The sequence below is a fragment of the Leptopilina heterotoma genome, unplaced genomic scaffold, assembly GCF_015476425.1.
Source record: "Leptopilina heterotoma isolate Lh14 unplaced genomic scaffold, ASM1547642v1 Lhet_275, whole genome shotgun sequence".
Taxonomy (NCBI): Eukaryota; Metazoa; Arthropoda; class Insecta; order Hymenoptera; family Figitidae; genus Leptopilina; species Leptopilina heterotoma.
This window is the reverse complement of record NW_025110983.1, coordinates 422,336-442,360: the sequence shown is the minus strand read 5'-3', so window position 1 is coordinate 442,360 and position 20,025 is coordinate 422,336. Positions and strand designations below refer to the sequence as shown.

General features: G+C 25.4%; 4 protein-coding genes and 1 long non-coding RNA gene across 6 annotated transcripts; 3 read left to right on the top strand and 2 right to left on the bottom strand.

The window, feature by feature from the left end:
* Positions 1-69: 69 nt before the first annotated feature.
* On the bottom strand, positions 70-1,025 carry LOC122503994. Its single transcript, XR_006301791.1, has 2 exons — positions 462-1,025; positions 70-148 (listed from the first exon to the last, which is right to left on the bottom strand). It is a non-coding gene; the product is annotated as an uncharacterized LOC122503994 (long non-coding RNA).
* Positions 1,026-4,053: 3,028 nt separating this feature from the next.
* On the top strand, positions 4,054-6,343 carry LOC122504007. The gene is made up of 2 exons (XM_043614826.1): positions 4,054-4,188; positions 4,298-6,343. Exon 2 carries the CDS (start codon positions 4,313-4,315, stop codon positions 6,242-6,244), a length of 1,932 nt encoding a protein of 643 aa, XP_043470761.1. The 5' UTR covers positions 4,054-4,188; positions 4,298-4,312; the 3' UTR covers positions 6,245-6,343.
* A 2,434-nt stretch (positions 6,344-8,777) lies between these two features.
* Positions 8,778-11,391, top strand: LOC122504005 (uncharacterized protein PFB0145c-like). Its single transcript, XM_043614824.1, has 5 exons — positions 8,778-8,988; positions 9,069-9,704; positions 9,797-9,886; positions 9,981-10,586; positions 10,653-11,391. Exons 1-5 carry the CDS (start codon positions 8,896-8,898, stop codon positions 11,295-11,297), a joined length of 2,070 nt encoding a protein of 689 aa, XP_043470759.1. The 5' UTR covers positions 8,778-8,895; the 3' UTR covers positions 11,298-11,391.
* Positions 11,392-11,516: 125 nt separating this feature from the next.
* LOC122504006 lies at positions 11,517-12,478 on the bottom strand. The gene is made up of 2 exons (XM_043614825.1): positions 12,305-12,478; positions 11,517-11,994 (listed from the first exon to the last, which is right to left on the bottom strand). The coding sequence occupies exons 1-2, from the start codon at positions 12,362-12,364 to the stop codon at positions 11,641-11,643; spliced, it is 414 nt and encodes a 137-aa protein (XP_043470760.1). The 5' UTR covers positions 12,365-12,478; the 3' UTR covers positions 11,517-11,640.
* A 1,976-nt stretch (positions 12,479-14,454) lies between these two features.
* LOC122503980 lies at positions 14,455-17,912 on the top strand. Of its 2 annotated transcripts, XM_043614792.1 has the most exons (3): positions 14,455-14,798; positions 15,028-15,035; positions 15,474-17,912. In XM_043614792.1, the coding sequence occupies exon 3, from the start codon at positions 15,500-15,502 to the stop codon at positions 17,729-17,731; it is 2,232 nt and encodes a 743-aa protein (XP_043470727.1). In that variant the 5' UTR covers positions 14,455-14,798; positions 15,028-15,035; positions 15,474-15,499; the 3' UTR covers positions 17,732-17,912. The 2 variants fall into 2 exon arrangements, with proteins under 2 accessions (XP_043470727.1, XP_043470725.1); XM_043614790.1 differs by lacking the exon at positions 14,455-14,798 and having other exon boundaries at positions 14,914-15,035.
* The last annotated feature ends 2,113 nt before the right edge of the window (positions 17,913-20,025 follow it).

The window sequence follows — 20,025 nt, the reverse complement described above, 5'->3', positions numbered from 1 at the left end:
TATTTTTAAATGAAAGTTTTTACAGTTGAAAGGTATTAAAAAGTACTAAGTAAAAAACATTTTTTTTTCTTAATAGCGGTTGCTGGAATGGCTGTTAGAAAATGCCCTTTTTGTTGGTGGGTGACAGGATTAATAGAAAACGAATCATCTGAAAGAAAAAATCAAAACGGTTTCTTATTCTGTATTACATTGGCTATGCTCTGAACTAAAATAAAACATTTTTACAAAAAAAAACAAAATAGAGGACTTTTTAATTGTTTATAACTTTTTTAAATAACAATGAATTTTTTTGGTTGTAGTTCACACCATAGAGAGACATTTTAAGAGTAAAATACCGTTTGGTTTGTGTTAATAATAGTTTCTAAATGAGAGTGCCACCCAGTTGAAAAAACGTGGTTTCAAGAAAAAGGCGATAAAGGTTTTTGTTTGTAAAAAATGGTAAAAAAATGAATTTTACTTACATATCCAATCCATCTGCGTACACAACTCCATCCTGGTTTTCATAGGGGTCCTTTCAGAGAAGGGAATATTTTTTAAAAATAAATAAATAAACAAGCAGTTGACTATCACATCACCAGTATAATCGTTATTCTTTAAGTAAGATTTATAATTTTAGTTATACTCATTGTATTTTTGTCAATTCTTTTCTTTCTTGTTGGTTTTTAAATAAATTATTCTCTCAATACATTTAATAGGCTCATTGACTTATCCTCATCCCAAATTAGATTCATTTATGAAACTAATTTAAAACGAAGAACGTTAGATATATTTAAAAACGTTTCTTGTTTTTAGCGTAACAATTGCTTTTAGTTTTAGTTTGTAATTTTTTTTACACATATCGCCTCAACCCCTAAAGAGAAAATAAAAACTTTTGGCAAATATAAAGTGGAAATAAAGTTCGAGTGAATCTATTATTTATTCAATATTTGCCATATATCGATCAAATGTTTAACCAGATACAATTTTTATTACAAAATTCAGTTGAAGATAGACATGAATTAGTTTCGTTTTCCTAAGTTCTAGTAATAAATAAATTTTCCATAAATTAGAAAAAAATTATATTAGATTATTTAAATATGTCAATATTTAATAAATATACAAACAATACGTTACGAAATATTAAACAATTAGAAAAGTTAATATAATTCTAGATTTATATAAATGTACAAGAACAAAGTTTCCTAAATATTAATATTTCTCAGTTTGGTCTAATTTCGTAAAATTTACTGGTATCACCAAGAATTGGTAAGTTTAAAAAAAAACCTTTTACAAAATTCTAACAATGAATAAGTTTATTTTCTTAATTAAACAATTTAAATCTTTTACTAATTTCAGATTAACTCTTTTATTGTGAATATTAAAAATAATATTAATATTTATCAATATTTATTTAATAAAAATACATATTTAAAAAATGGACATTGCAAATTTTACACAAACCCTAAATGCGATAGAAATGATTTCAATTGTCACTTATTTACAAAGATTGAGTAATTTTTTGGAAATGAAAAGTCATCTTGAAACAGAACATAAAAATAATTCTTTTGCAATTATTAATTCGTTGGCAAATTTCTTGAGTATTTACGAAATTAATGAGGATGAATCAAATTTTCTAACTTATGCGTTGCTGAACGAAAAAGGATATAAGGAACCAATATTCACACACAGAACACATAATGCAAGTAGTGAAAGTGACTTTAATAATTCATCTATAATGATGTTACGAAACAAAAAGGTGAATTTAACAGACAATGAATTTTCACACTATGGGTATCAATATGTGACCTACGAGAAAGATTTTAAAACAATTTTATTCGACTACATAATTTGTGAAGTTATTTTTGAGAATTACGTCAACACTTATGGTTTTTTGGTAGAAATTTACCGCCGTGGTGAAACTATTCAATCGATTGGAACTTTACTAAAAAGTGCAAGATTTGCACTTGTTAATATGAGCAGTACTTTTAATTTCACAGAAACGAAACTTAATGTTGAAGTGATCGAAAGAATATTTAACGGAATAATAATACCACTATTTCCAGGATCGAATGAAACGTTGATAAATTCATTAGATTTTGTCTACGCTCAAGCAGGTTCGATTTTATACCATTCTCCCTTAGTTCGGTATGATTACTTCTTCAAATTACAAAATAATTGGAAAAAATCTCAGGATCGTAATAGTGGAGGATATATTTTTGATGATTGTATGGAAATTGGATTGGCTGTCCATCAATTGGTTACTTTTCGTAAGGTTGCGAAATCATCGCTTCAAATTTTTGCACTTCCGGCACTTTTCAACTATGTTAGAGTTAATGGAGCTAAATTTAAAGATGTAAACATAAAACATGTAGTTTCTGATTCTGAACTCTTGTCAAAAGCTTATGATTTGCTATTTTCAAAATTACAGACATCATTTTATGTTCTTAATCGTGTTAAAGCTATGGATCCAAAATATCAGCTTTACTTGGCTTTGTATAATTTTCAAAATCGTAAAACATCAAAGGAGGAATATTTGAGAAAATGTGAAGCATCGAATGTTATTAGGTTAGGAGCGGAAATTATCAAGAGAAAATACAGAATTAATCGGTCATTATTCTCGATTTGTGACAAAGTACAACATTTAAAATTAGATCATGTTTGGAATTCAAGTTTGGAAAGGAAAAAACGACTATGTGTCTCATCACTCTTTGCGTGTACGGTGGGCATCATTGAGGGAAATTTAATGAATTCATCAAGTGATTGTGCAATAAGAGGAAAAATTAGAATACAACACGTGACAGAATTGAAGACCCTTAGTACACAATTAACAACATACGGTACACAAAGGATAATTTTACAAATAGGAACATCCCTAAGGACTGTTGCTTTAATGTCATCAATGTTAACAATCTTGAAGAATAAAAAATCGAAAATAACGAAAGAGGATGAAATGGCTGAGGATTTTAACAATATAGGATTTCCGAAATATCCACAAATTGACAATGGTTATGAAATTACGACCACATTGAGTGTTGAAGGTTTAAAATCAGTGGAAGATTTAATACGAACTGTTGAGAAAGATTTTTTTATTTCCTATGAATCTAGTATTCGGAATTTTAGTATGAATTTCAATAAAATCTGAGTGGAGCACCCTACTGAATTTAAATTACAAAAAATTATGCAAATATATAAATCTGTTTTGTTACTCTCATGAACTTGAAATCAGCTCTTCTAACCTGTTTATAATATCAACATTATCAGATTCAAAATATATCTGATAAATTTTTTAACCAAGTACTAATCAACCATGAACTTCTTTATTCATTCAACCAATCCAATAATTCATCTACAATTATTACAAACCACATTATTATCAATCATAATATTTGTGAATCCAGTATTTAATAAAACAATATAAATTTTATAAGCAAAAGCAATTTGATGTTTTTATTAATTCCTGTTAGCAGGAGATGCACCTCGGTGCAGGTCGGATCCCCAACTGGATGCAGAGCAGTGAGCGGACGGTTTATAAGCGCTAGCGCGACGACAGCGAATGGTGGGGGGAAAGGAAGCGGCGCGGCGTTCGTGCGCTGTCGTCACTCTTCCCTTTCTCTCCGCCTGCTAGCTATACGCGTCTACGTTGGCTATGCAGATAAATGGACAAATTAATTTTTTTTTAAATATCTAATCCCTTTCCTTTTCAAAAGCATTTTCTTGAGATTTTTGAATTTACAGATCGTCGGTAATGCAGAAATAGATATTTTTCAAATGAGATTTGATTTCTTGGAAATTATTCAGATTCTTGAACATGCTTCGAAACGATGAATAAATAAGTTTCTTACATTAATTCGACGCTAAGAAATCATGATTGTGAACCTTCAATAAAATCATTTATTTGATGAACCAGATGTTGTGTTTCAATAAATTTTATATACAAACTTAAATTTCTTTTTATATTTAACAAAAAACACCTGTTTAATATTCTAACAGTGCCCTCAATTCACGTATTTTACATATATCTATATTGGAAATATGTATATTTCTATAAATTTCCACACTTAATGTCAATATTTAAAAAACGTGTCGAGAATAATTCTAAGAATAAAAAGAACATGCGACTATGATAGTTATAAATTTATAGATTTTTTTGTTAAACTTCTCTTTGTATCATAGAAGTTGAAGAGAATTGGAATAGTGAGAAAAATTTCCGTAAGTATTTTCAAAATTTATTATTTCACTTTCTACTGAAAAAGTCAATCAAAAAGTATTCTTTTTTTTTATTCTGAATTGCAATTATAAAAAAAAATTCTTTTTACAGAGTAAATAGAAGAAAATGGAGATTGCAAACTTGACACATACGTTACATACCGTACAGATAATTCCCAATGACATGTATTTAAAAAGATTGTATAATTTTATGCTATTGAATTATTTAGTGAACATTCGAGACATTAACAATTCGATAGTAATTATTAATGCATTTGGCGTCTATCTAAACGAATATGAATTCCATGAAGAATACTCTAATCGTTTGACACAATATTTATTGGACGAGAATTTTATGATACAAACAAATATCACGTACGATAAGAATTTTAAGAGAATACTCTATGATCACATAATATGTAGCGTTGTTTTTGAAGAGTATGGCAATATCTATGGATTTTTAGCCGAAGCTTATAGAAGAGGAAGAGAAAATCAAACAATTGATCGTTTTCTCAATAATGCGAGAATATTGCTAAGCAGTATAAAAAAACAATTTCAATATTCAAGAGCAATGCTCAATGTGAACCTAGTGGAAAGAATATTTCATGGAATAATTATTCCCCTATTTCCAGGTTCTAGGGGAACTTTGATAAATTCATTGGATTTCATTTACGCTCAAGCTGGTTCAATTCTTTATAATTCGGCTTTGATGAAGTACAATTATTTCTTTGATCTTTCAATTGATGAGAAATCACCAAAATATTCCAGTCAACAGTACATTTTTGATGATTGCCTCGAAATTGGTTTGTCAGTTCAGCAATTAGTTATTTCTGGTGAAATTCCTAAGACAGCTTTAGAGATTTTTGTCCTACCGGCACTTTTAAATTATGTCCAGACTGAAAGGAAGAATCTCGAACACGAGTCTATAAGGACTATCATTTCTGATCAAAAACACTGGAATAAGGCTTTGGAACAATTATTTTTGAAAATGAAAAAAACATTGGAATTTGTCAACATTTTGGATGTTTTTGATCAAAAATACAAATACCACCTGGCTTTATTTCATTACGAAAATGAAACACAATTTGCAAAGAGAATGTTGTTGGAGAATTGTGAATTTCACGATAACGCTCGATTAGAAGAAGAAACAGTAAATTATGTAAATAATTCCAATTACACATGTTCTGAAAATAAAAAACTACTTCCCTTGGTTGAAGCTCTCAAGAACAGAGATCGAGAATTTCTTTATAAATATTATTTTCAAAGAAAGGCAATAAGTGACGATGTTGATAAAAATAGATCGGTAACATTAGCCAGAGGAAGATTGACAATTAATGGGGAAAGTTTCATTGTTTGTAATAATAAAGGATCGGAATCAAATTCCCAGCATGTGAATAAAACTGAACAAATTCGAAAATTAGGAGAAACTCACAAAGCAGGAAAGAATAGAAAAAACTTTCAACTCCGGAATGAAAGGAATGTTCTTGAAACTGAAAATTTAACGAGTATACTGGAGAAGGGAGAAAATAAAACGGAAATATTTATTTCGACATCAGAGAAAATTGAAAAGGAATTACCAAAATTGGAGTCAAGAAAAAATTATTGTTTCTCTTTGCTTTATGCATGCATTGCAGGGATCATTGAAGGGAATCGAATTAGTTCACCAAATAATTGTCCAATACGAGGAGCAATTCGATTTTATGATGTAACAAGATGGGATGCTATTACTGCACAATTAATAACATTTGACACTCGATTTAGATTATTCAAATTTGGAATTTCAATGAGGACAATAGCTCTAATAAATTCGATGCAAACGGCTTTTAAGGACAACAACAATCGGACAATGACCCCACAACATCTAACGAACAACATGATAAGTGATATTAAATTTCCAAAATTCCCAGCAATTGATGTTGGTTATGAGATTGGAAGTATTTTAGGCAGTGATGGTTTAAATGCTATAGAAAATTTGATAACAACGATTGAGAAAGACTTTTTTGTTTCATACTTACCTGCGACTCGGAACTACAGCATAAACTTTAGAAATTTCGGGTAATTTTAATTATTTTTTTTGTTAATTGAATTGCTTTACAGTAGAGGTAATTATTTTAAAAATTGTAATTGTATGACATTAAAAATTTGTTTTAGAGATGTATTTACATTTTATGGCCCAATCCATATTTTTGAAATGAGTAGATACGCAAATCTACTATCAAATCCTTCTTTCCCTGACCCTAAAGAATATTCTGATTCACTCTAAAAATTATTAGATACTGAAGAAAATGTTCTACTAAATATATTTACAAATTTCTTTAAAAATAAAGTTATTCGAAAACATCAATAGTTTTATTTAAAATAAATATTTAATCATTTCTTTTTCATTTCATTTCTACATTATTTGTATCATTTCAATTCAATTAACATTTTCTGGAATTTTTAACTAAAATTCTACTTTAAAATCAATAACATCAATTACTATTGATTATTCAATTAAACATTTTCAAAAAAATTAATTCTACAGAATTAGTTTTGAAAATTAATGAAAATAATTTAATTAATTAAATTAATTAATTTTAATTTCTTTATTATGAAAATAATTGAATTTTCACATAGAATTTTATTAAAATTTTTAAAACTAATTGAATTTCTGAGATTTTTAGATTTTTTTTTTTTTTTTTTTTTTTTTTTTTTTTTTTTAGTTAAAAGTACGAAAAATAATAAATTAATTCTACGAGAAATCAATTATTTAAATACAAAAATAAATAATATTGAATGTTTCTTAAAATTAAATTTTTTGGAACAAATTAACAACTTTTGAAAATATTTCATTTCCTTTAAGGAATTTAATTAAAATTTTCATGAAATTTATTATATTAAAGAATTTTATAACAAGTTTTGAAAATAATTATTGAAAACATTTTCAAGAATTTTATTAAATTTTTCAAAAATAATAAATTGAATTCCTGAGAAGAATTAAAATAATAATTTTTGAAAACAATTGAATTCATGAAAAGAATTTTATTAATATTTTTGAAAATAATTGACTTCTTGAGAAGAATTTTTAAAAAAATTGTTGACAATAATTTAATTCTTGAGAACAATTTCCCTGTCTATTTATAAAGATAATTTAATTCTTGACGAGAATTTCAAAAAAAAATTTGAAAATAATTCAATTTCTGCAAAGTATTTTAATTACTTTTCAAAAGAATTGAATTCTTCTGATGAATATTTTGATATTAATCAAAATAATTGAATTTTGGTAAAGACTTTTATTGAAATTCCTTAGAATAATTTATTTTATGGGAAGAATTATGTGAATAATTGAATTTTCACATAGAATTTTATTAAATTTTTTTAAACTAATTGAATTTCTGAGATTTTTATAATTTGTAAAAATAATTGAATTCTTAAGAATATTTTGATAAAAACTTTTTAAATAATTGAATTCCTTTAAAACTTTTATTATTTATGAAAATAATTGAATTTTTAAAACGAATATAATTAAAACTTTTCAACATAATTGAATTCCTGTAAAAATTTAATTATTTATGAAAGTAATTGAATTCTTGCATCAAATTTTATCAAAATTTTTAAAAATAATTGAATTTCTGAGAAGAATTTTATTAAATTTTTTTAAAATAATTGAATTTCTGAGAAGATTTTAAAAAAATTTTTGAAAATAATTTAATTTCTGCAAAGTATTTAATTACTTTTCAAAAGAATTGAATTCTTGTGATAAATTTTTGATATTTATCAAAATAATTGAATTTTGGAAAAAAATTTTATCAAAATTCCTTAGAACAATTGATTTTATGGGAAGAATTTATGCGATTTTGTTGTTTATCAAGTTAATTGAATTCTTCTGCAAAATTACTTGAAAATTTTTGAAAATGTTATTTATGAAAATATTTGAATTATTGCAACGAATTTTATTGTTTTATTTGAATAATTGAATGTTTCTTAAAATTGAATTCTTTCCTCAAGTTTTAATAAAATTTTTAATAAATAATAATTGCATTTTTCAAGGAATTTATTTAAAAAAAAAAAAAATTATTGAATTGTTGTTAAAAATTACTAAAATTTAAAAAGTTTGACATAAAAAAAAATTTGACATTATTATGTTTAGTTTAACAAAAACAGTTTTCTATAAACGCAATCGGTTTAACTGCATTTGAACAAATTCTTTTTCAAAGTTTCAACGAAACGCAAATAAACAGGTGAAAGAAATTACATTCTTCCTGATTTTTATATTTTTTATTTGAAATGTAAATTTCTTTTCAAATATAAATCGAAAGCTTCTTTAAAGTTTTTTTTTACCCTAAAAAAAGAATAAGTTGAATGTTTATTATTCTATAAATAAAATTTTCTTCATTAATATCAATAGAGAAGTTTTCATAAATATTATAGTGTTAAAAATTTTATTCTTTTAAAAATTTATTCGACAGAAATTATTCGATTCATGAAATTTTTTTTTTTTTTATTAAATTCATGAAATTGATATTGAAATCAGAAGTAAACTTTAAAAAGATTTTATTTCTTTTAATGATAAATATTCTTTTATTGTCAGTCGTTAAATATATCATTAGACAAAAAGATGCCAATAAATATCTAAAGATAAGAGAAAAATATTGTGTCGAGTATTATTGTCACGTATTTAAAAAAAATGTAGACTTTGTAAAATTCGCTCTTACTTTTAGTTTTAAAATAATGAAATCATTACAAAAAATAAGTTTTTCTCGACTTCTGTGTATTTTCACATTATTTTTAATTGGTGACGTAAACGGAAAGGATGATATTCAGGTAAAAGAAAATCCAGTTTTAAAAAATTTTCCATTAAATAAAAAAAAAAAAAAAAAAAATTACATAAATTTAACTTTTAGGAGGAAGGAAAGATTCTTTACGATTTAAAAAATATAACCGGCGACTATGCTTACAATATATCGACAAAAAATGTTATTTTTGCTGAAAATTTTTATTCAAACATTATGAATGGTACTTTTGGTGAATTTACAATAATTAACAAACTCTTCGAGTCCCTTATTTATAAACTTTCAATGTCGATTATGGTGAATAATTATTATAAAAGTACATTCGAAGCAACTACACTTAACGAAGCTGAATATTTTTCAGAAAGTGCAAAAGATATTTATCTTGAGTACAAAGAAAAAGAAATAATAAAACCATCATATATTCTCATAAATAACGAAAATTATTTAGAAGAAAATAAAAAAGTGAAATTTTTTCATTTTGTCAAAAATTGTTTTTTAAAAATAAATTCCATCACGTATGAAATAAAAAAATACGTCCAAAATTTCAATGAAATTGAAGCAAATAATTTTGACATTGAAAATATTTCGATGTCAATGACATCAAAATTAATGAATGAATTGTACATTCATCTAATGACTGTTCGAGATAAAAAATTAAATATCAATGAAGAGGATTTAAAAATTGTTGAATTTATTGAAAGAATTTTGCAGCACTTGGAAAATACTTTGAAGCAAAAAAGAAAATTTGTAAGAAATAATATTCTACTTTTATGAAATTCTACGTTTTCAAAATTTTTATTTTAACAATGATTTTGAATTTTTTTTTTTTATTTTTATAGAAAACTGAAAATATAGAGAGTATAGATTCTTCTGGGAGTAATGAAAATTTCTCGAGTTTGAGAAATTACGTAAAACCTGTTGTTGAAGAGGTAAATAGAAATTTATTTCTAATACGAAAATATTATTATCGCAAATAATTTTATTATTAAATTTAAAATCACTTAATTTTGATTTTATTAACAGGAGGAAATAATGAAAAGTCCAATAAAAAATATCATTGAAATTAGTAAAATTTATAAAGAAACTTGTCGAATAGTTTATAATTTAGTGACACAATTAAGGAATTCAGTGAAATTTTCAAAAAATCAAGACAATTACTTAAATATATCTGCAGCAAGCCTAGAAATTTTTTTTACTTCAACAAAAAATTTTGTTCAAATTTTAAAAAATTCTACCACAAAAAGCATCAATGATGACTATCAGAAAAATATTGAAACCGGATTTCTTAAAATTGTCAATACTTATAATGATTATATGGAGAATTTTATTAGTTATGACAACGAAGTAACGCTAACCAGTAAAAGGACTAATGTTATGAAAATTTTACACAATTTATCGGCACTTTTGAAAAAATTTAGTGAAATTACGGATAAAATCATTAATACATTCAGAACATTAAAGGAATCGCATTACACATTTTCCATAGAAAGTACAAAGAGATTTGCAATTTTTATTTATAATTCGACAAACGAATTATTCAATATCATCGAAAGGAATAAAGAAACAGACTTTGAAATTTTTTATGAAATGCAAAATCTACAGAAGATTGTAAATAAATTTACAGAAACGGTAAGTTTAAAAAAAATTTTTTTTCAATAAAATTTTTTTTATTAAAAATGAAAATATATTTTTCAGGAGAATCGGAGAAGAGAACTGTATGAAAGTAGAATTCCAATTGGTCAATATACTTTAAATATTATCAACTATGCGGCTTATTTAATGGAAAAATTCTACTCAAACATTAAATGCACTTCAAACAATTCAGAATTAAGAAAATTATTTCATTCAATTCTTTTAGAAATGAAAAATTCAATAATAGTGATTAACAACTATAAATTAATTCTATCAACTGACAATGAACGACAAGCAAAATATATTGCAAAGGAGACAAAAAATTTTGTCCAAATGACTATTGAAAATGAACAATTTGAATCGTGTCATAATAATGCTTTGAATTTGAATAATAATTTGAATTATACTTCAAAAAATTTCATTCAAATTCAATTCTTCCATGATGTGGTGAATTTTTTCTCAACTGCTAAAATTATTATCGAAAAAACGAAGAATAATGTGGAGAATTATTTGGGATTGACTGAAGATATTCTTCATTATGAAAGTTTATGTTTGTCAATTGTCTCTTTTGTATTAAGTGAATTCCGTACATTTCTGGAAACAATTGAAGCAATTGAAACAATTGACCTTAACGAATTTGATATTTCTGAAAATAATATCAAAGTAGTTAAATTCATGAATGATGTTTTGCAACTAAATCAAAAATGACTTATTTTAAGAACACAATCCACAAAGAAATAGAAATTTTGGATTTAATTAAAATATGTAAGATCAAAAAAAAAATAAATAGAACTTTTTTTCATATTTGTGTTTCAAAGAGATCCAATAAAATTTCATGTTTTAATCCTGATAATAACAATATTTTGACAAATAACGTCAGTCGACAGGGAGCAAGAGGTTTAAACGAAACATTATCTACACATCGAATTTAATTATTTTTGTTAGAACGATTTTTTATTGTACATATTCATTATCAGAAAACTAAATTGAAAGCTTTGAAATTGAACAGATTTAATTAAAAATTTAAAATATATAAGAGCCAACAATTTGTTTAAGAAAGTATATTCAACTTTTTCCCAAACTCAGACAATTTATCTTTAACATTTTTTCCCCAACTTGCAACATCATGAGCTGTTTTTTCCGTCCATTGTGAAACATCATTTCCTGCACTTTTCATCCATTTTGTAACATCCTTTCCTGTATTTTGCGTCCATTGTGAAACATCATTTCCTGCATTTTTCACCCATTTTGTAACATCCTTTCCTGCATTTTGCGTCCATTGTGAAACATTATTTCCTGCACTTCCTTCCAACTTAGAAGCATTCATATCTCTTTCCTTTGCAGGCTCAAAATCTACAGTGACATTTGCAGTAGCTGAAGACTTTACAGGTATAGTGATGTTTGACTTGTAAAGAAAAAAAATGTAAATTGAAAAATAAAATTTCAAAAACAAGATAAATATTCAAATCTTATTCAAAGATCGACTTTTTCCCAAAATTTTTTTTTTTTTTTTATTAAGAAATGTGTAGGGCTTAGTCTCTACTGGAACTCATGTAATTTTCAGACGATTAGAATTTTCAAAATTTGGAAGAAATAAATTTTTAATGACTTTCTTCGAAAATTTTGGGTGTACTCATAAGTTTCGAGAAATTGTAACTTAATCTAATAAATAAAATAAATAAATACATGGAGAATTTAAAAATAGTAATATTTACCTCAAGCGAATAAATCAGTGGAGCATTGAGCACAACAAGCATAATAAGGACGTGAATCATTTTCTTATAAAACAATAAATTATGCCCGCACTTATTGAATTAGTTTTATAAAATGTTTCTTTTTTTTTGATGCCACGTATTGAAAACAGAATATGCCACGCAGAAATAATGCTTTATCTTGCTTTCCCAAGTTAACAACCGAAATTTTATAGTACATTGGTAAAATCGCAGAATTTCATGTTCAGTATGCCAATAAAAGTATTACAACTCTATCGAGTATACTTTATGAAAAAAAGTTGTTTGAAATATTATTATTTGCAATTTTATCATTATTTTTTTAGTCCAGAGTTAAAATATAAAAATTAAGACATATTTGATCCGCCATTTTGAATTTTGTAAATCTAAGAGGCACATGATTATTCCCCAAATGGCATTTTACCGAACTGTCATTTTAACGAATTGTCACTTTTGCGAAAAGTCATTTTTGCGAAATATCATTTTTACGAATTGTCATTTTTACGAACTGACATTTTTTCGAATTGTCATTTTTACGAAATATCATTTTTGCGAATTGACATTTTTACGAATTGCCACTTTTGCGAAAAGTCATTTTTGCGAAATATCATTTTTACGAATTGTCATTTTTACGAACTGCCATTTTTTCGAATTGTCATTTTTACGAAATATCATTTTTGCGAATTGACATTTTTACGAATTGCCACTTTTGCGAAAAGTCATTTTTGCGAATTCACATTTATTGGAACTGCCATTTTTTCGAATTGTCATTTTTACGAAATATCATTTTTTGCGAATTGACATTTTTACGAATTGTCACTTTTGCGAAAAGTCATTTTTGCGAATTGTCATTTATTGGAACTGACATTTTTTCGAATTGTCATTTTAACGAATTGTCACTTTTGTGAATTACTGTTTTTACGAATTGTCACTTTTGCGAAAAGTCATTTTTGCGAATTGTCTTTTTTACGAATTGTCATTTATGCGAACTGTCATTTTTTCAAATTGTCATTTTCACGAAATGTCACTGTTGCAAATTGTCATTTATGAGAAAATTGCTATAGTAAACTTGTATGCATATATAGATTTACAATAGCAATTTTTGAAAAAATGACAATTCGCAACAGTGACATTTCATAACAAATGACAATTTGAAAAAATGACAATTCGGAAAAATGACAATTCGAAAAAATGACTTTTCGCAAAAGTGGCAATTCGTAAAAATGGCAATTTGCAAAAATGACATTTCGTAAAAATGGAAATTCGAAAAAATGACATTTCGGAACAATAACGATTTGTAAGAATGACAATTAGTGAAAATTATATTTCGAAAAAATGACTTTTCGGAAAAGTGTCAATTCGTAAAAATGGTGATTCACAAAAGTGACATTTCGTAAAAATGCCAATTCGTAAAAATGATAATTCGAAAAAATGTCAGTTCGCATAAATGACAATTCGAAAAAATGACTTTTCGCAAAAGTGACAATTCGTAAAAATGTCGATTCGCAAAAATGACAATTCGCAAAAATCACATTTCGGAACAATAACTATTCGTAAAAATGACTTTTCGCCAAAGTGACAATTCGTAAAATTGTCGATTTACAAAAGTGACATTTCGTAAAAATGACAATTCGAAAAAATGACAGTTCGGAACAATAACGATTTGTAGAAATGACAATTAGTAAAAATTATATTTCGCAAAAATGACTTTTCGCATAAGTGGCAATTCGTAAAAATGGCGTTTCGCAAAAATGACATTTCGGAACAATAACTATTCGTAAAAATGACTTTTCGCCAAAGTGACAATTCGTAAAATTGTCGATTTACAAAAGTGACATTTCGTAAAAATGACAATTCGAAAAAATGACATTTCGGAACAATAACGATTTGTAGGAATGACAATTAGTAAAAATTATATTTCGCAAAAATGACTTTTCGCAAAAGTGGCAATTCGTAAAAATGACGTTTCGCAAAAGTGACATTTCGTTAAAATAACTGCTCGGATAAATGCAATTCGGTAAAATGACAGTTCGGTCAAATGACATTTGGGGAATTGTTGAAAATCTGTCCACCATATTGGATCCACCATTTTGTATTTTGTAAATGTGACATCGAATTCGTAATTAGCGACCCGAAAAACCCCAGTTTAACGAATTTCAAGCAATTTTTAGAATATTTTGTCTTTTTTCCACGAAACAGACGTGACAACTGCGAAATTATTATAATTATTTTAATTATTACTTTTTCAAAATTATACAAGAATGTTAATAAAAAATATTTATAGATTCGCTATTAAAAAAAGGGGGTAAAATGGTTTTTATTCCCAGACCTGAAAAAAATTCTTTTTTATAAATTTTATCATTGGAAAACTTTAATTTCAAGTATAATTATTAATAGAAGGTTATATAAACATTAATATTAATTAATGTGCACGTTTTTTGACATATGTCATATTATAATAACGAAATTCGAAATATTGGTAAGACAAATGTTGATTCACTATTAGAATAGAATAAAAACGAATATGTATAACAATTGCAAAACAATTTTTTTCTTATCTGCTAGTATAAATATGACATATATATTATATATATATTTAAAGTACTAATATAACTACTCGTGCTGAAAACTATTTTTTAAAAATGAAAAAATATTCTTAAAAATTATATTTTGAAGTCAATAAATTTAATTCTAATTGGTTGTTTCAGTTTATTCTGTGAGTACTTCTACTCTATTCTCATTTTAGTAATAAATTATCGTTTAGGAATTTTAAAAGCCATTAATTATAGTATAAAAGTATTCTGAATTTTTTTTTCGTTGTTCTTTTAACAAAATCAGAAATTAGTGACTATAGTAGATTTAAGAACACTAGTAACATTTTTTACCTTTTTAAAAATATTTTTACTTTATTGTTTGACTACTCTTTACATCCGTTTTTGTTTATTTTATAATTACAGTTTTGTTTTATATTAGAATAATTTTTTCAAAATAGAATATTTTTTTAGTTTCTTCTCATATTATTTTTTTTTAGTATTTATAGATTTTGCCAACGAGTAGGAGTAAAATTTCCCTTAAGGTTTTAGTGTTACCCTAGGGGGGGTAAAAAAAAAAATTCGAAAATATTTGAAAAGGGTTAAAAATTTTTTTTTTTCAGTGAAAAGTTTCGTACCAAGATTAACAATGGAGACTTTTACATTTGCGACTCCGATGGATACGATACAAATGATATCCGTTTACACGTATGTCACTCGAATTGGACGTTATTTAGGTGCCATAAATCAATTAGTTGGTCCCAGACTCAGTCAATTTGCGATATTAAATTCATTTAATGCATTCTTTTGGGAAGATGAGGAGACCCACTATGATGATCGTATGGATCTAATTCGAAAAATCATAGCTGGCAGTGATTTATATGGTGAATATTCATATGAAAATCTAGATCCAGATTATATTTCACTAATGTTCGACTATATTGTCTATTCGACGGTTTTTAAAAAATTCGGTAATATCTACGGATTTTTGGGTGAAATCGTACGCTCATCGAATACACTGAACATTAATACTATTCTAAATAAAGCACATGGAACTTTGAAGAATTTAACACTGAACAATAATGATAAAGTTGAACTCGATGATGATTTATTTCTAAAAATATTCAATGGAACATTATTACCACTATTTCCGAAAACAAAAAAATATCTAACATTGGATTCGGTGAATTTTATCTACGCGCAGGCTGGTTGGACGTTGTACAATAATCCTGATATAATAATGGAAAAACGAAGTTATTTTTTTAATTTAAATTCAATAACTAAGGATATTGCTAGTGGTGATGATTATGTGTTTGATGATTGTGTTGAAATTGGAGTTGCAATTGAGCAATTGGTCATTGAGGGTGATGTTGAGAAGGAGGCTTTACAAATTTTCGCCCTTCCGGCATTTTTACTATATGTTCATCATTCAAAGGAGGAATTAAAAAATTTGAATATGAAAGATATTGTCAATAGTCGGGAACATTGGAAGAAAGCTTATGATCAACTATTCGATCATTTACGAAATCGAATTGTTGGTGTACAACAAGCACTTGATATTGATCCGAATTTTCAATACTATTTGGCAGCATTTGACTTTTACGATCGTAGAGCACTTGCCGGTAAGGAAATCGTTATAAATTGTGGATCAAAGTACGTGGAACGTTTGGAAGTGGAAGTCGATATTTTTATGAACAATTCGGCTAATTATACCTGTTTTAATAATGCTGGGGAAGAAAGATTATTATTTGATTTAGATAAAGTTTATTATCAGAAATTTTCGGAATTTTTGATTAAATACTATCGTCACGTTAAGGATGTGCAGTTCAGTGAAGTTAATGATTCATTAGAAGAGAAATGGAGAAATAATACTGATGATGCTACAAATAATGATTTTTTGAATAATGATGATTCTTTATACAACAGTGAGGATATTTTGAACAAAAATGATTCACTTTCTGTTGATAAAAATATCACCCGAGATTTTAGTCTGATGTCAATGAAAGTAAACGGAAAAATCTTTACCTTCTGCAATAAATCATCGTCAACGATTTTCAATAGTAATTTTTTAAATACATTTCCCCTAACTAGGGAAAAGCTGGTAAATTTTGAGAAACTTTACACCGAAGCACGAGGCAAACGAAAACATTGCTTATCATCATTTCTACCATGCTTAGCGGGTCTTATTCAAGGAAATCCACAAAGTTCCTCAAACAATTGTCCCGTGAATGGTACATTCATTTTTCAAAAATTACAAATTCCGTTCATTCTTCATCAATTTATAACACCTTCAACTCGAACACTACTAAATCAATTTGGCATTACTTTGAGAACATTTGCCCTGAAACGATCAATGCTAACTGCGTTGTTAAAAGAAAAATTTCTTTGGCAACAACCTGAGAGTATGAAATTTGTTCGAAACTTAACAATAAGCATACCTAGATTTCCAGTTATTGATCGTGGTTTTGATATTGTTAATTCAATGAACGTTAGAGGTTTAGAAGCAATGAATGATTTATTGCACAAAATTGAGACGCATTTTTTCATTTCGTACGAATCGTTGTCACGTAATTTTACTGTAAAGACACAAATTGTGAACAGAACGGCCGATGAAGTTAGTGTGGTAAATAATTTTAAAGTGTACCTCAAAAGATTTTATGGTAAACCAAGTACTTATTATGGTTTTAGATTTATTCTTACCTACGGTAATAAATTAGCTGAACTCAGAACTGTTGGAACTAAACAGGCATTTGTTCAATTAGTCAATGTTACGGAGGAAAATCGAGATGTTTATCAAAAATTTAATACTACTAATAGGGAACTATATGGTAATTTATTTTATCATACAAGAGAGGGAACGTTAAACAGAAAGAAAAATTAAAGATTCAACGTAGATTCTAAAAAAAAATTAGAAATATTTTTTTTTGTTTATAACACGATAGCTCGTTTCCTATTCAATTACAAATAAGAATCATGTTTATAAATAAAGTTCAGTAATTTTTAAGTATTAATAAGATTTCAGTTCAATATTATTACTTAAAATTTTAAAAAAGAAAATTTTTATCCACGTACGTAAAAGTGTAAACATTTTTTAATTATATTGTCTTGTGAAATATAAAAAAATTTACAAAACTTTTTTGGTACAACTGTTATTTATCATTTCAAATATCTCCAGTTTACAATAAAAATTTTAACTATTTTATATTAATTAATTGAAAAATTTTAATTATTTTTACAAATAAAATTTTTCACAAGAATTCAATTATATTTAAAATATAATTTTCATAATATTTATTATATTTCAAGAAAATTATTATTTAAAACAATGTTTATGAATTCAATTATTTTCCAAAAAATAACAAAATTTTCCATTGGAATTCAATTCTTTTTTAAATATTTTAATAAAATTTTTCGCAATATTCAATTATTTTTTAAAATTTTAATAAAATTCTAAGCAAGAATTCCATTATTTTAATAAATAACAAAATTCATCGCAGGATTTCAAGTATTTTTAATACAATTTTACAGGAATTGCTCGAAAAATGTAATTATGCTGAAAAATTTAATTTCAATTCCTCGAAAAAATCAATTATTTAAAAAAAAATGTTTTTCTAAAATTCTTCGGCAAAATTCAATTATTTACAAAAATATTAGAATTTTTTACAGGAATTCAGTATTTTCAAATATTGTAATAAAATTATTCGAAGGAAATCAATTATTTTATATACAATTTGTAATAAAAACTTTTGAAAATTTTTTAAAAGAATTCAATTATTTTTTTAGAATTTAATAAAATTCTTTCCAAGAATTCAATTATGTCGGTAAATAACAAAATTATTTCCAAAAATTCAATTATTCTGAGGCGTTTTAATAAAATTCCTTGCAAAATTCAATTGTTTTCATAAATAACAATATTCATCAAAAGAATTCAATTATTTTTAAATGTAATAAATTTTTTCTTGGAAATTCAATTATTTTAAAAAATTCAAATAAAACCGTCAGCAAAAATTCAATTATTTTCAAAAATAACAAAATATTTCACAGAAATTCAATTCTTTTTAAAAAGTTGAATAAATTTTTTCGTAATAATTCAATTAGTTTCAAAAATAATAAAATTCTTCTCAGGAATTCAATTAATTTTGAAAAATTTTCATAAAATTCTTTGCAACTGTTCAACTATTTTCGTAAATAATAAAATTCATCGAAGGATATATTTCATTTATTTTTAACATAATTTCACAGGAATTGCTCGAAAAATGTAATTGTTGAAGAAAATTTCATTTCAATTCCTCGAAAAAATTAATTGTTTAAAAAAATATTAAAAGTTTTAACAGGAATTCAATTATGTTTAAATATTTTAATAAAATTAAAAAAATCAATTATTTAAATACAATTTTAATTACATTTATTTAAAATAATTCAATTATTCTTTTGGATTTTAATAAAATTCTTCCCTAGAATTTAATTATTCACATAAATTATTCTTCGAAGGAATTCAATTATTAAAGATAAATAACAAAATTATTTCCGAAAATTCAATTATTTTGCGGCATTTTAATAAAATTTTTTGCAAAATTCAATTATTTTTATAAATAACAATATTCTTTACTATAATACAGTTATTTTCGCACTAATAATGACATTTTTCTTGGAAATTCAATTATTTTAAAACATTCTAACAAAATTTTTCGCAAGAATTCAATTATTTTCATAAATAATAAAATTCTTTTTAGGAATTCAATTATTTTCAAAAAAATTTAATAAAATTTCACACAGAGATTCAATTATTCTCAAAAATTTTTAATTTTTAATAGAATTTTTTGTAAAATTTAACTATTTTTAAAAACTTTTCTCAATTCAATAATTTCCAATATCTACTATTTTATAAAATTTCCAAACCGAATTCAATTATTTAAAAATTTTTTTGTAAAAATCTTCGTAAGAATTCAATTCTTTTTGCATGAATAATAAAAATTTCTCAGGAATTCAATTATTTAAATTCGAATTTGCATAAAATTAGTCGAAAAAAATCAATTATTTAAAATTTTTTATAAAATTTATTGCAAGAATTAAATTATTTTTATAAATATTTAAATTCTTTCATGAATAAAAAAATTCGTCGCAGGAATTCAATAATTATTAGCATCAGGATGAGAAAGAAGTAAATATTTTTGA